The sequence below is a fragment of the Oratosquilla oratoria genome, chromosome 22 (assembly GCF_046742065.1).
Source record: "Oratosquilla oratoria isolate Oo_2021 chromosome 22, ASM4674206v1, whole genome shotgun sequence".
In the NCBI taxonomy this organism is placed as follows: Eukaryota; Metazoa; Arthropoda; class Malacostraca; order Stomatopoda; family Squillidae; genus Oratosquilla; species Oratosquilla oratoria.
Genome location: NC_134798.1, coordinates 49,355,820 through 49,373,037, shown reverse-complemented (window position 1 = coordinate 49,373,037; position 17,218 = coordinate 49,355,820). Strand labels below are relative to the sequence as shown.

Genomic DNA, 17,218 nt, shown 5'->3' with positions numbered 1-17,218 from the left:
TCTTGTTTTCGTATTTTCATTTAGGTAAGAGAAATGTAATTTTGAACTGCATTTAATATTGGCATCTATTATGATCTATAGTCACTTAAATAGATATCAATAAAGTTTTTATGTCCTTTATTGTAGCTTAACAGCGTTGGCAACCCTAGAGCCTCGAGAGAAGTGTATAAAATCAGACTATTCTTAAACTCTTCTATGGAAAGTAACCCGTTACAAAAGCATAAGGGCAGAAAAACTTAGGAGTGTTGATAAAATAAAAGACAACCTGTCAATGGACATACATATCAGGAGGATTGTGGCAGAGACATACAGACTGATGCACACCATTAAAGTGACGTTCCTTTACATTGATGAAGTGATGACGAAAAAACTCATTGAAATCCTGATTCGTCTATGAGTATAGTCCCCACACGGAATGAAAGACATGAGCAAGATCGAGATAATACAAAGGGCAGTAATGAAACTGGTCCACAACCTGGAAGATAAAACATACAAAGAAAGACTAAAAGCAGTAGGTCTGCCAACTTTGAAGGAGCGAAGGGAAAGAGGTGATTTGATCATAGTGTTCAGGTTGTGGTGGACAAGCCCCCCACATGTGCTTCGACGCGGTATTTTGGCTTATAGCATCGCCGCGCAGAAATAGGATGGACCAGGAATGGATAGACTGTGTAGAAGTAGCTGGCCTTCGGCCTTATATTAATTGTGTGTAAGTTAAGTCTATAGTACGCCTGTACTACATGCATTTGTATCCTCTTGAAAGCACAACCTAAGCCCTGCCGAGCCATGTTTCGGTCAGGATGGGTCGTGTGCTACTTTAACGTACGCATGAGGCCTATATAAAGATGCTAAGTTTGGTGTCTCAGGCCAGTTCCTTTCAGTACTTGTACCCAGCAGTGCCCGACCGAGGCTCGCGGTCACTTTTGTGGTTTAGGGCAGGGCTCCGTGCCCTGCCCGTGTCGACCCAGTCTAAGTCGACACTCGCGCTAACCAGAATAAAGCAACCAAACTCACCGGAGTCTCCTTCACTCCCTCGGCACCTAAGCGCAAGTAACATTCACGTAATGTTACAAGGTCACTATAGTCAGCGCAAGGAGAAATGACCGATAAGGCGGGGCTAGGAGATTTCCCGGTGTTGCCACATGTGGGCATCCATGGCGAGAACGTGCATGTGGATGCAATGTTTTCTGAATGCAGTGTGAGGGGGGCGGGGCCAGAGATTAGATATAGCGGCAACGTCGCTCTCTCATGCACATATGCCATATCTAGACTTAAGGAAACGAAACCTTTGTATAGAAAACATTGCTTTGATTTTTACCTCAGTGGTGGTGTGTGACAAAAAATTATAATATAATCATATGAGGCAACATTATAAAATTATAAAATAGAATTACAAAATAAAATGAAATTATAGAATAATTATATGTGGCACCACAGGGGAACTCCCAGTGCTCCGCCCTAACGGCCAGATCTCAGTGCAACGGGTATAGTGGGAATAGATTGCATTGACAGAAGAGATCTCCCGATTAAAGATGGGAAGGTTTTAAGAAATAATGGGAGTAGAATAAGACCACAAGTCTGAAAAAATGTGCAGAAATAACGTTTTCCATATAGATGCATTAATATGTGGAATAGCTTAGGAGGTAATATAGCCCAAGCTCTTACTTTATAAGAGTTTAGGCTGTATCACCTTCTAAGCTATTCCATATATTAGTGTACTAGGCACTTCCATGTCCATTACCACCTGTCATCTCCATCCATAAAGCTGTCAAACCGTTTCTTGAAACAACCGATAGTTTCAGAACTCACTACATGGTTACTAAGTTTATTGCATTCGTTGGCCATCCTATTACTAAACAAGTTCTTACCCATTTCCTTCTTAAATATAAATTTGTCCAATTTAAATTCATTAATGCAACAAGTCCTGTCCTGTTGTCTTAATATGATTGCCTTGTTTGCGTCCTTGTTAAAGCCTTTAATCCACTTGAACACCTCTATTAGATGACCCCCGCACTCTGCATCTTTCCAGAGAGCGTAAGTTAAAGTGCCTAAGCCTCTCCTCGTAAGATAAATTTCTGAGCCCATGTATCATTTTGGTCATTCTCCTCTGTACTGATTCTAGTGAATCGATGTCCATTCTATAGGACGAAGACCAAAACTGTACCGCATAGTCAAGCATGGGTCTAACCGTAACCGTCCTAGCAATGAAACCTAATGCTCTGTAAGCTTTATTACTGGCTCTAATGTACTGTTTCCTGGATTTAAGGACAGGACTCACTAGAACTCCCTCGCACACACTTTTCTCTAAAAACGTGTTATCTAAGCTATATCTGCTTTCGGGGTTGTGTAGCCCTACGTTTAACACGCTGCACTTTGAGATATTGAAGTCCATTTGCCATTTCACCGACCATGTGAACAATTTGTCAAGATCTTCCTGCAGAATCTCGGCGTCTTCTCCTGACCTAATTAGGCGTCCTATTTTAGTGTTATCCCCAAAATTACTAACAACACTATTAATTCCATTGTCCAAGTCATTTATGTAAATAATGAGCAATAAGGGACCTAAAACCGAACCCTGGGGAACTCCACTAGAAACACTCCCCATTTGGATTTTACACCATTTATGGTGACCCGCTGTTTTCTGTCACTGATCCAAGCTCTAACCCATTCAAACATTTTTCCTGCTATGCCATGGGCTTTGACTTTATCTAGTCTCTGGTGGGGCACCTTGTCGAACGCTTTGCTAAAGTCAAGTTAAATAACATCGTAAATATCATTGTAGTCCGACGCCTTGTATACTTTAGTGTAAAAAAATAGATTAATCACACGTGACTTACCCTTGGAGAAACCATGATGCGAGTCACGAATCAAATTATCTCTCTCGATGCGATCTCTGATTCTATTAGCTATTATTGATTCAAGCATTTTACTAACTGATGTCAAACAGATTGGCCTGTAGTTGCATGTAGACGATTTATCTCCCTTTTAGAAAACAGGAACGTTGCCTGCTCCTAGTTCTGGTATTACCAATGCATGTTATTGTTTAGTGTATTTTCTTTTAACCTCAGGAACTAATTCCAGTTATACATGGCCCATTCTGGTAAAATGCATGCTATGATTCTATGTCGTGTATTATTTTTTAATTTAAAAAAATACATTCCAGTGTACTGAAATGTGTCAGGACACTAGGATCATGCCTTTATGTCACCTATGAGCCAAGACATTGCAAATCTCAGATATTTTGAGAGGCCAACTTAAAATCTAAGATGGCGACCATGGCATGGTGATAGCACTGGTTACCTATATCAGAATCAATATAGATACCATGGACCATAAGTGTACCAATTTCCATTGTTTTTGTCACCAGGTGCACAATCCTGACAAATTCTGTCTATACAACCTATCCTCTTTTGAAATCCGACGACTCATTATATCTCCTCTTTCTCTTTGGTCTTTTAAGTTGGTATACCCAGTGCTTTTAGTCTCTCCGCATAAAGGTTTATCTATCAGGCTGGGGACCAGTTTGGTTGCTGCCCTATCACGCCACAGCATTCCAAATCTGTTCGATAAGTCATTCATAGCCTCGCTTGTTTCCTCTTCTTCTTATCCCAATTTCATAATATTCTACCACGTCCTTCTTGAAATATGTTCTTCATAAACAAAATAGATTTATACGTTATTTCTTGGGTGGAGGCCAATAATACAAAAATGTTATAAACATATTATATATCTTTGATAAATTATATTACATGGTATATTACATGCTGTCGAAGCAGGCCCCCTAAAAATTTTTTTGATTGAATTTACACATGACAAACTTACATCCGACTATTTCCTTCACAATGATGACTGGATCAGGTTGATAGCAATGGTTAGATTGGGGTTGAAAGCAATCACAATTGACAACAATAAAGATTACAATGTTGCTCGTATATAATCCTAACAATTGGGCCCATTGAAATTTGACATACTCTTTCTAGGAGATATTATTAGTAGGCTTGTAGGCTGGGCCGACTCAGCACCAAAGTCACTGCGGCCGACATTAGAGACAGAGGCTTCTTTTGTTCTCTCTCTCCCTCTTTTCAAATGAACAGCACAATCTTTATTCACACCAGGTGTGTCACAGCCTACTGAAAACAGTTGCCATAGTAAGGACTCCCCACTTTTGATAACCTTCGAAAGTGTTCATCATCAGACAGCAATACACTTCCCAACCCATTCTGAAATTGAACTGGAATGTCTAGTTAAATCCAGCTACAGCACTTTATTCCCAGGATGAACAGCAATGAGACGACGAGTATGGGTTATACACATTAACATCTTCGTAACACGCATGGCGTTACTTCGATTACATTTTCGAAATATTTTGATAAAATTGAACTCAAGGCAACATTGCAAGTCACATCACTGTGTCATCAGATCAACTTTCCCATGTCCTAATATGTTTATGAGACCATATCAATACTTCTATACAGTCAATACATGCAGCTAGTGCATGGGTTCTCCGAGGTGGCGAGTACACAACATGACTCGATATGGAATCTGCCACATGGCTACTTGTGCATGAGATCTTTGAAGAAGCGAAGAAGCCTTTCTCCTGTACCAGATGAGGTTGCACCTTTTCCTCGAAGTCCTTGTAGCACCCCGGCTTCCTCTCTAAGATGTGTCAACATTCCCACCCTCTTTTCCCATTTGGGCTTCTTCTGCAACTTCTCAGACTCGATCATAAGGTCGATGTACTCCTTCGTGGACAGCGGGTTGGGTTTGAGGGCAATGGCCTCCAACATCTCCACGTGTTGTTGAGCGTCTCGTATGAGCTGGAGGAGTTTCTTCCCTAGGTTTTCCATGTCCGCTTCGATGGTGGCGATTACTTGTTGTTTGCTCTGCTTCCCAGACTTGGCTTTCTCGTAGCGGTCCAGGAGTTCCTGGACAGTCCTCTTCTCTTTCACATAAGTCGTCTCAAAGCGAAATCCCATGTTCTTGTGAACATCCCAGTGACAATTGGAGGGGCAGATACGACAAGAGCCGCCATTCATAGCCCAACAGTTCATCTTGTCACTGTCTTCTGGGATGTAACAAGGGTAATGGCACGTCATGTTACACTTGATGCAGTTCGTGACGTATTCTCTCTTATTTAAGTCAATCTTGTTTATTTTGGGGACTTCGATCTCCTCCTCATAGTCCTTGCTGCCAGTCATGTCGTCATCGAGACGCGCCATCATGTCCCTCTCCTGCTCCAGGTTAGCCAATTTGCCCAAACCCAGATGAATCTGGTTCTGAAGACCCACAACGCACATCTGCAGCCGACTCCTCTCTTCCAGAACGTCCTTGGTCATTTGAAGACTGACTGGGTACGTTTTTCCCAGCTTGGTGAAGAATTTGTCCATACTCCGAATGCCCATTTCCCAGAAAAGCTTGCTGATGTAGCCAGAATTTTCGTCGTCAGAATCAGAGTCTTCGTCGGAATCCGACCCGTGGACATTGTTGTCGGCATACACGGCGCTGTTGTTGAACTTGTAGAAGCCCTCGTATTCCACATTGGCTTCCTTAAGGGCCTCCAGGACTGGGGGATTCTTGGCATCAGCAAAGGTGGCCATAACGTAGATGTTGTTCTTCACATTCTTCCCGAACATTGAGGAGAGGCCGTCGAAGACGTACCTCTGCGTTTGCGTTAGTCTTGCAGCAGACGAAGGCGTGACGAAGCCGATGCCATCGACCTGATCAATGCCGTAGTCCTCCTCCAGGAAGCTCTGTAGCTGTCGCATCATTTCCCGATCTCGCTGGATCCCGCGGGTGTCCCCGAACCCCGGGCTGTCGATCAGGACGTAGCTGTAATCGAAGGGCATCCCCGGCTGGTGATGGAAAATGTAGGCAGTGATGAAGTCCGTCTGGCTCTCGGCCTGGGACCTCTTGGGAGAATCCTTGTCGTCGATGAGAATAAACCGGAAGTTGTCTCTGAAGTCCACCCCGAAGATGTAGTTGACCATTGCATTGATTAGAGTCGTCTTGCCTGTTCCAGTGGCCCCCACAAGAAGGATGACCTTTGTGGGTCGGTTACTTGGATGTCCGAGTGACAGCTTTTGTACTTGGTGTTTGTCGTCCCTGTGATCCGTCCTCAGCTCCAGCTTTAGGATATCCAGTCCCTCAATTTCTCCATAGGGCACAGTGTACTCTTGGCAAACCCTCTCCTTCAGGCCTGAGGCGATAGACCTTGATACCTATAAAAGACGATGAATACCTGAATAAATTAAACACTTGAAACTAGGGAAAGAACTGGAAAGAAGCAAATGAATGAAGAAATACTCTCTTTCAGGTCAGTTAACATGTGAAACTGAAGAAGAGAACTGGAAAGAATGAAATTAAGCCACAAGAATAAGGTACAGGTGGGCTCTCTTTCAGGGGGTCACAACATTTTAGTTAGTTAGTTAAGGTTTATTCAACAATATGAAATACAATTTAGACATACATATATACAATTTTTTTTCTTTTACAAAACTAGTAGTTGAAAAGGGAGAGCGAGAAACAAAGCTTATGGGGAGTTGCTCTCTCTTTAAGGATTTTTTTTTTATCATTCCCCCCCACACCGAATACGAACCCAACAAGAAGTCAAAACCAAAAATAATGGGAAGACGGAAGAGGAAGAAAAAATATCTATAAAAGGAAACTTGGAGTAGCATATGCTAATGTTGTTGGTTTACTATAGGCTAGGTTGAAAATTAATAACTACATAAGGATATACGGACATTCATTTTTTGTAACTAGTGGAAACAAACTCCCAAAAAATTTTGACCTACGGTTGGGGAATAATAGATACACCTCTTGGGGAAGAGAAAGGAAAGATAACGTGGGTGAAGGGGTAATGTTTGTGGAGAGAAGTGACTGAGGTGGAAGAAGCTAATCTTAGTAAAGGCAACACTGAAGCAATTCACCTAAAATTTTGCACTAGAGGGCAGAATAAGAGTCTTCATGGTGGCATATGTATCCCCCAAGACAAGAAATTGGAATGAATCAGAATATCATTAAATTTTATTGGATACAGCCCTTTTCCTAAAGAAAAACATTTAACAAAGTAGCAATGTAGTCCTTATTTGAGATTTTAATTGCAGTGATGTAAACTGGGGGGGGATAGGAAGCAAACTGCAAATCAGTTTCCTGAGAAGTATAGCAATAGAAAATACAATGACCCAATGGGTAATGGAAGTGACCCAGGTAAAAGATGACATTCCCACAAGATTAGACGTGTTATTAAGCAAAGAGCCAGTCATTATCAGCTCACTGAACTACCTTTGCCCCATAGGGAAAAGTGACCATGTAACAACCGAGTTTCAGCAGGAGGATTAGGAAATAAAGCCAAAGAATGAATCACACAGACAAGGGAGACTCAGTTTAAGGAAAGCAGATTACTTAGGGTTGAAAAGATCCTTTGAAGAAGCAAACTGGGATGAATTCAGGAACACCACGGGAAGGAGGAAATGGGAAATCTTTCTAGACATTTACAACCAAGGAGTGAACAAACATGTGCCAAAGAGTAGTGGGAGGAAGCGCAAGAGGACTCGTTTCACATAAGGTGAAATATTAAAAAACAAAAAAAAAAAAAAAAAACATGGATGTGGCTTGGGGGACAGGAAGGACAAGGAGCAATAGAAAAAAATACAAAACAATCTAGAAATGACTATACAAGAATTCGCTGGGAGGAAAGGGGAAAATTGAAAGAAGCGTGGTAGATGAATGCAAAGATGATCCGAAACTGTTTTACAGGTTTGTAGCCAATTTAAGACACGGAAGTAATCACCAAATTAATAGTGGGTTGTGATTTCTATTAAGAAGACTCAGTTTAGGCAGAAATAATGAAAGTTTCCAATTGGTCTTCACAAAAGAAAATACTTTTTTGGAGAATGATGGGAGGAGGACATTTTTTTTAGAAGACATAAATGTGGAATTGAGGGAAGTAGTCAACCTCCTAGGATCACTCATATTGCCGCCTGGTTGGAAAAGGGTAAATGTGGTGCCTATTCACAAAGGTAGAAATGAGGAGACACCAGCACAAGTGAAATTATGTGAAAGGATCGTGAAAGATCGATACACCAAATATCTTGAAAAGATGAACATTCTGACAGTCAGTCTGGTTTTAAATCTGGAGAGAGATGGGTGGATTGTGTGTACATCGACATAGAGAAGGCATTTGAGAAAGTACCTCACAGTCGACTAATTGGAAACTGTAGCATGTTGGAGGACTGAGCGGCAAACTACTAGAATGGATGAAAAGAAAGGCAAACTACTAGATTGGATAAAAATAGAAACAATCTACTAGAATGAAAAAAAAAAAAAACCAGGACAGTAGTAAAGGATATATCAAGATGGAGAGCAGTGATGAGCAGAGTACCACAAGGTTCAGTGCTTGCACCCATGTCTCTTGTCTACGTCATTGGCATGATGGAAGGAACAAGCTATGCCAACATGTTTGCAAATGATGCAAAATTCATGAGAAGAAATTGGGACGGTAGACTATTGCGAAAAGATCTAGACACTATTTTTGCATGAAACCAAGAATGGAAAACCAAGTTTTATGAATAAAACAACTATAATGGTAATAAAATAAATAAAGAAAATACTCCTTGGGAAATGAAACCTTTACAAAAGCAGAAGGGGAAAAATTTCAGTGTTGATATGTCTGCTACCTAACAGACATATCAACAAGATTGTGAGAGAGAAATATGGACTACTGCAAGGATAGAAGTGGCGTTTCATTATATGGATGAAAAGATGAACATATATATATATATATATATATATATATATATATATATATATATATATATATATATATATGTGTGTGTGTGTGTGTGTGTGTGTGTGTGTGTGTGTGTGTGTGTGTGTGTGTGTGTGTGTGTGTGTGTGTGTGTGTGTGTATTCACCTTGGTCTTTGGATCACGTGTTGGACCCGTGAACGATAGCTATTTCCTTCCCAGAGGAGAGCTCAGAGCTCGTATGACCGATCTATGGGTAATGCTGTGACCTTACACGCACATACACAGCCAACTCCCCACCCACGAGAGTTGGAGTAACGACTCACAGCGCAGCGATACTGAAATTATTTCAGCCCTGGGCAGGATTCGAACCCTGACCGCCGTAGTGACAGTCGGGGACTCTACCAACCGCGCCACCGAGTCGCGCGCGCGCGTGTGTGTGTATTTACCTAATTGTATTTTACGGGAAGGGGACCTATGCTGGTGGTGTTCCGTCTTCATATCTCATTTTATCTAAATCATTTTTAAATTCATGTATTGTTTTTGCACACACTACTTTCTCATCTAACTTGTTCCAACTGTCTATTACTCTGTGAGGAAAGCTGTTCTTTTTCAGATCTCTTCTATAGCTGTCTTTCTTGATTGTCTTTCTGTGTCCTCTTGTATTTCTATCATCCCATTTTATTAGATCCTCTCTATCAATCATTTCTAGGCCTTTCATGATTCTCTAAACAACTATCAAATCTCCTCTCTCTCTTCTTTGCTCTAGTGCAGAGGTACTCAAACTAGGGTTCGCGAACCCCCAGGGGTTCACAAGAAGATTTCTAGGGATACTTAGATGGCTGACGAAAAACGTATTTTAAATAGTGGTAGTTGTGGATTATGAAATTCCGTGCTAACCGTGTGTGTTCCTTCAATCTCACTGTTCTACGCTGGTTTCTAAATTAACATTGTTGATTACCAATAGTTGAATCTGGTGTGTGTGTGTGTGTGTGTGTGTATTTACCTAGTTGTATTTACCTAGTTGTATTTTACGGGAAGGGGAGCTATGCTCGTGGGGTCCCGTCTTCATATCTCATTTTATCTAAACTATTTTTAAATTCATGTATTGTTTTTGCACACACCACTTTCTCATCTAACTTGTTCCAACTGTCTATTGCTCTGTGAGGAAAGCTGTTCTTTTTAAAATCTCTTCTATAGCTGTCTTTTTTTATTTTCTTTCCGTGTCCTCTTGTATTTCTGTCATCCCATTTTATCAGATTCTCTCTATCAGTAATTTCTATGCCTTTCATGATTCTGTAAATAGCTATCAAATCTCCTCTCTCTCTTCTTTGCTCTAGTGTCTGTAGTTTAAGTTTTTGTAGTCTCTCTTCATATGATAGTTTTGAGAGTGTTGGTGCCAGTTTTGTAATTGCTCTTTGTATTCTTTCAAGTTTTTTTATACATTTTTTTGTACTTGGTGACCATATCGTTGCTGCATATTCCAATCTTGGTCTTATCAGGGTGATTAGGATTTTCCTCACCATTTCTTCATCCAGGTATGTAAATGCCACTTTGATTGTTCTTATTAAATTATAAGTTTCTCCAAAAATCTTATTTATATGTTTCTCAGGTGACATATTATTCATAACAATGACTCCCAGGTCCTTCTCATTTTCTACTTTTTTTATTCCTTCTTTTCCCAAATTATATGATCCTGTTATTCTGTTTTTTGCTTTTTCCAAATTCCATTATACTACACTTTTTTGTATTGAACTCCATCTCCCACTTCCTACTCCATTCTTGTACTTTATTTAGATCTCTCTGTAGTGATTCACAATCTTCTTCAGTTTTCACTCTTTTCAGTAATTTTGCATCATCTGCAAAGAAGCTCATATAGCTTTCAATTCCTTCATCCATATCATTAATATATATAGCAAACATTATTGGGGCCAGAACTGTTCCCTGCGGGACACCGCTTATTACTTCATTCCATTTTGAGTGCTGATCTCTTATCACTACTCTCATTTTTCTTTCTTGCAAAAAGTCTTCCATCCAATTTAGCAATTTACCTTGTATTCCTCCTTCATATTCTAATTTCTTAAGCAACTTCTTATGTGGTACTTTGTCAAAAGCTTTTTTTAGGTCTAGAAATGCACAATCAGCCCATCCATCTCTTTCTTGTATTATATCTATTAGCCTTGAATAGAAACATATTAAATTGGTGACGCATGATCGTCCTTGTCTGAATCCAAATTGCCTTGGATTTAGTACGTTGTTTTTTTCCAAGTATTTTACCCATCTACTTTTGATAATTCTTTCACATATTTTTGCTATTGTACTTGTTAGAGAGACTGGTCTATAGTTGGTAGGTTCTTCTTTATTTCCTCCTTTATATATAGGTACTATATTTGCTTTTTTCCAATCTTCTGGAACTTTTCCTTCTTTTAAGGAACTGCTTATTATGCTATGTATTTTGTCTGCCAGTTCATTCCTGCATTCTTTCAGAATCCAGTTTGCTATTTCATCTGGCCCATGCGATTTTCTGACATCAAAATTACCCAAGTGTGTCAATATTTCATTCTTTGTTACTTCTATTTCTTCCATAGGGGGGACTTTTTCCTTCCACTCAATCTCTTCAGGTTGTATATTTTCCCTTGTAAACACTGATTTAAAATGTTTGTTCATAATTTCTGCCATTTCCATTTCCTCAGTGTATTCAACTCCTCCTTGTCTTAATTTCTCTAAGTCTTGTTTGTTTTTCAGTTTATTGTTTACAAATCTGTAGAATAGTTTTGGTTGATCTTTACACTTTTCTATAACATCTTTTTCATATTTTCTTTTTTTCTCTCTGCACTTTTGTACATATTCATTTCTATAACCAGTATATATTTTCCATTTTTCAGGTCTTCTGTCTTTTTTCCATCTGTTCCAGGCTTTGTCTCTTTTGTCCTTTAACTCCCTACAACTTTTGTTGTACCAGCATTTTACATATTCTTTTTCTTGTTTTTGTCTTTGGACATACTTTTCACTCCTTTTTTGTAAATTTTTGTCAAAATATTCCATTTCTCTTCCACTGTTGTTTCTTCTTTGTATATTTCTTCCCAGTTTTCTTGTTGGAAGAATTCTCTTATTTTATCAAAGTTTGTTTTTTCATACATCATTCTTCCTTTTCTATATTGTTCATTTCTTTTCATATATTTTTCTTCATTAAGTTCCAGTTCAATCAATATGTGGTCACTTTTACCTATTGGTGTTTTATATTCAATCTTGTCCACTATTCTAGGTTCAGATGTAATTATTAAGTCTAGCCTCGATGGTTCTTCTTCATTTCTATACCTAGTGTTCTCTTGTATCCATTGTGTCATTGAATGGTCAGTAATCATCTCAAGTAGAGCATTTCCCCATGAGTCATCACCACTCTTTACTGTCATTTCTTCCCAGCAGATTTCTTTGCAATTAAAGTCGCCCATCATAACTATTCTTCCTCCGTCTTCCATTATTTTAGTTAATGCTATCTTTGTGTCCTCTAACATACTTTTATGTTCACTCTCCTCCCATGAGGCTGTTTTCGGAGGCACATAATTGATCACAAATTTTCTGCTCTTCTTATCTCGGTCTTCCACTTCTATCATAATCATCTCTACTGTATTCTTTCCATATATGACACCTTTCACGTTTATATCCTTCTTAGTCAGGAACATAACTCCACCCCCTTGTTTTTTCTCTCTGTTTCTAATCCAATAATTGTATGTATCATGTCCTACACTGTTGGGTGGTAGTGGGCCTTTTAATTTTGTTTCTACAATTCCCATTATGTCTGGTTCTTTTTCTTTCAAATAATCATTCAGTTCATTCAATCCTGTTATCAATCCATCTATATTTGTGTAAGACACTCTTAGTTTTCTGCCACTTCCATTGTATTCTCTGTTTCCCTTATGTTTTTCTTTAGTATGTCGAACTGCTTTATTTTCATGTTCACTACTCTCCAATAGAATCTCTCTTTCTCTGACTCCGTTCTTTCCTCGTTTTTTGCCTTAGCTTCAATTCTTTTCTGCTTTTCTGCCTCTCTTTCCTCCTTATTCATTTCTCTTTTTATCCATACCTTTTTATATTGATCATTTGTTGCTAGTTTCCCTGTCTTGGATAGAATTTTCTCTGCTGTTGTTTGTGACCTGAATTTAATCTTAATTGGTCTGGTCTTATCTGTACTATATTTTCCGAGTCTGAATTTTTCCTCAATTTCCTTTATAATTTCTGGTTCATCTTCCTGGACTAATTTTAATAAACTGCTTACTCTTTCATTTTCCTCCTTGATTCTTGCAGTTCTATCTGGGTTATGTTTCTCTTCCATTCCTAATATAATTATACATTTCTTTTTGTCAGCTAATTCTCTTACTATATTCTCCTTCTGTCTCATCACTTTAATAACTGAGTCTTCATTATGTTCTTTCAATTGCTGTTTGACTATGTCAGTGAATGAAACCTTATTCCCTTCTTGAGTTATTCTCCAATTTTTAGCTTCTGTAGCTAGTTTCTCTCTGTTTTCATTACTATTCTTCTTCAATTTCTCATTCTCCTCCTTTACATTTCCTAACTGTCTTTTTAGGTCCTCTATTTCTTCAGTTAAGTTTCTGTTAGCCTTCTCTAGTTGTTCCAACCTTTCAATTCTTTGAAAAATGGAGTCTACGTTACCTAACTTACGCTCCAAGTCCTCGATCACCTTATCAACTCTCTCCTCTAGTCTTATCAGTCGGGGGGGGGGGGGGTTGTGTCCCCCCCACCCTCTTTAAATCCCTGGAACATATTCTCGTCACTTTCTTCTGTATTGCTCCTCTCTATACTTCTAATCTTTACATTTTTATTAGACATTTGATCCTCGCTAAGTCTTTTGTTTACCTTCCGCTTGTCTGGCTGGTCAAAGTCTACTCCCTCCTCATTTCCTTCCATTTCCCTCAGTAATCCCTCCCCTTTTCCTCTTTCCCTACGTTCCCACTACTCCACGAGCAATTTCCCCCCCACCCTGCAAAAACACTAGGCACTTCTCTTTGCGTTGGGATCCACAGACTTCACTTTTCTTCAGAACGTCTTCTAAGCCGTCCATTCGTTGAAGTGTGTGTGTGTGTGTGTGTGTGTGTGTGTGTGTGTGTGTGTGTGTGTGTGTGTGTGTGTGTGTGAGTTAGTCAATGAATTACCATTCTCCTCATTGTCAGATTGTTGGGGGTTCGGGAAGATGATCTTATAACTCAGGGGGTACTTGACGAGAAAAAGTTTGAGCACCCCTGCTCTAGTGTCTGTAGCTCAAATTCGGCTAGTCTCTCTTCATATGATAGTTCTGAGAGTGTTGGTGCCAGTTTTGTAATTGCTCTTTGTATTCTTTCATTTTTTTTATACATTTTTTTGTACTTGGTGACCACATCGTTGTTGCATATTCCAATCTTGGTCTTATCAGAGTGATTAGGATTTTCTTCACCATTTCTTCATCCAAGCATGTAAATGCCACTTTGATTGTTCTTATTAAATTATAAGTTTCATCAGAAATCTTATTTATATGTTTCTCAGGTGACATATTATTCATAACAATGACTCCCAGGTCCTTCTCATTTTCTACTTTTTTTATTCCTTCTCCCAATTTATATGATCCTGTTATTCTGTTTTTGCTTTTTCCAAATTCCATCATACTACACTTTTAGTGTTGAACTCCATCTCCCACTTCCTACTCCATTCCCATATTTTATTTTGATCACTCTGTAGTGACTCGCAATCTTCTTCCGTGTTCACTTTTTTTAATGGTTTTACATCATCTGCAAAGAAGCTCAATTTCTTCATCCATATCACTAATAAATATAGCAAACATTATTGGGGCCAGAACTGTTCCTTGTGGAACACCACTTATTACTTCATCCCAATTTGAGTGTTTGTCTCTTATCACTACTCTCATTTTTCTTTCTCGCAAAAAGTCTTCCATCCATTTAAGCAGTTTGCCCTGTATTCCTCCTTCGGTTTCTAATTTCTTAAGCAACTTCTTATGTGGTACTTTGCCAAAAGCTTTTTTTAGGTCTAGAAATGCACAATCAGCCCATCCATCTCTTTCTTGTATTATATCTATCAGCCTTGAATAGAAACATACTAAATTGGTGACGCATGACCGTCCTTGTCTGAATCCAAATTGCCTTGGATTTAGCACGGTTTTTTTTTTTTCTAAATATTTTACCCATCTACTTTTGACAATTCTTTCACAAATTTTTGCTATTGTACTTGTTAGAGAGACTGGTCTATAGTTGGTAGGGTCTTCTTTATTTCCCCCTTTATATGTAGGTACTATATTTGCTTTTATCCAATCTTTTGGAACTTTTCCTTCTTTCAAAGAACTGTTTATAATGCTATGTATTTTGTCGGCCAGTTTATTCCTGCATTCTTTCAGAATCCAGTTTGCTATTTCATCTGGTCCATGCGATTTTCTGACATCAAGATTACTCAAGTGTTTCATTATTTCATTCTTTGTTACTTCTATTTCTGTCATAGGGGGACTTTCTCTTTCCATTCGATATCTTCAGGTTGTATGATCTCCCTCGTAAACACTGATTTAAAATGCTTGTTCATAATTTCCGCCATTTCTACTTCCTCTGTGTATTCAACTCCTTGTCTTAATTTCTCCAAATCTTGTTTGTTTTTCAGTTTGTTGTTTACAAATCTGTAGAATAGTTTTGGTTGATCTTTATATTTTTCTATGACATCTTTTTCATTTTTTCTCTTTTCCTCTCTGCACGCTTGCACATATTCATTTCTATAACTAGTATATATTTTCCATTTTTCAGGTCTTTTGTCTTTCTTCTATTTGGCCAATTTTATCTCTTTTGTCTTTTAACTCTCTACAACTTTTGTTGTACCAGCACTTTACATACTCTTTTTCTTGTTTTTGTCTTGGGACATACTTTTCCACTCCTTTTCTCTACGAATATGGTAACGTTACTTTTCTCAAACACTATCCAATCACTCCTTTACAACCTCTCCCAAGTACAGAAAAGCTGGTCATCTCAGACAAAATTCTAAATACTTTAAGAATATTGTTACCTTTCGGTTGCATGATGCAGAATTTTCACCATGTTGGTCTATTGTTACCGTACTACACGTAATAATGAAATATATTGTATCACAGCGTTAGATTAGCGTTACTAATGAATTATAGATACTTACCGGCATTGTGTTTGCGAAGTTTAGCAAGTAACTCAATTGAAGGCAAAGCGAATTCCTTTGTCACTCTGCTTCGTATCGGAGATTCTCGTCCACTACAGCTTAACCTTTTGCAGGGGAGATACGTATTCCCCAATACGTTTTTCGCTCCATACAACGACAGTACGTCATGTCTTTCTTCCCAACGTGATCATGATTGGTTAGGCCACACACCGTTTAGCCAATCAAAATCTAGAGCTGTACAATACGTCAAACAGGATATGACGTCACTCACAAGTCGCCACAAAGGCGTTGGCCCCGAAGTCTTTCATAGAATAAAGAAGTAATTAGATAAACAAAACAATAAATACATTAATGCAAACACTGTGTAGGAAAAATATTCATCTATCTACAGAACGGTTTGAATACATTATTCGGTATAATATGTGGAGAATATTATGACTTCCGACAAATTTTAACATGTGATGCTGACTACATCTGTAGGCTAATTTAGGTGACCGCCCCACCAAGTTAATTCTGGGGTACTTTGTGTGAATTAAAGCATTTACATTGAAAACTTAAAACTACATACCTGAGATCGGCAGGGACTCATTGAACCCTGAAAATTACAATGACACCCACAAAGCATCATGTGTCTTTGTGAAGGTATGCGTTGAGGGGAGACTGGCTCTCTCACAGAACGCGTCCCTCCCATTGGTTACACCGTTTGTCGCACTTACACTTCACACTATTGGGTTTATATGAGGTCTGGGATTGGGGTAAATTTCATATCACTTCCCAATCACGTTCTGCTTGGTATCAACTCTTGTCCTGGACTGCGTGACCAGGGATTCGACGTCGCTCCGAACGCCTAGTGAACTTTGACCTCTCGTTGCCAAAGGTTGGGAGGTACAACTTCATCTTAACTGATGTGAAAATGTTGCACAATACATGGAAATTAGAGGTGGGTAAAATACCTGCAACAATACTCAAAACGTAGAAGTCACCAAGAGGTCAATAAAAAGATTAATAATGAAAATGATATATCGGCAACTCGACATTCCTTAGAGTCAACTATACTTGGTCTCATGGCGTCGAGCCTCTTACAGATTTTTTTTATATAATGTTTTCGTATATATAAATAAAAATGATAGGCCACTCTATCTAATTGGAAAAGTAGATTTGTATAATTTGTTATGCATTCTTTTCATTTTATAACACAGATTTCTTACAGCTTGATATGTTTAATTGCTGTATTTTTAATCTTAATGCGAATTATACAGCTATCAATCCACTAAATTACCTGAGGCCGTAAACACTAA

The 17,218-nt window shown here is 38.7% G+C and overlaps 1 protein-coding gene across 2 annotated transcripts; it reads right to left on the bottom strand.

Annotated features, from left to right (window-relative positions):
* Window positions 1-3,705: 3,705 nt before the first annotated feature.
* LOC143037564 (uncharacterized) lies at window positions 3,706-16,526 on the bottom strand. Of its 2 annotated transcripts, XM_076205988.1 has the most exons (3): window positions 16,489-16,526; window positions 15,921-16,221; window positions 3,706-6,215 (listed from the first exon to the last, which is right to left on the bottom strand). In XM_076205988.1, the coding sequence occupies exons 2-3, from the start codon at window positions 15,924-15,926 to the stop codon at window positions 4,551-4,553; spliced, it is 1,671 nt and encodes a 556-aa protein (XP_076062103.1). In that variant the 5' UTR covers window positions 15,927-16,221; window positions 16,489-16,526; the 3' UTR covers window positions 3,706-4,550. The 2 variants fall into 2 exon arrangements, with proteins under 2 accessions (XP_076062103.1, XP_076062102.1); XM_076205987.1 differs by lacking the exon at window positions 16,489-16,526 and having other exon boundaries at window positions 15,921-16,293.
* Between the last annotated feature and the right edge of the window lie 692 nt (window positions 16,527-17,218).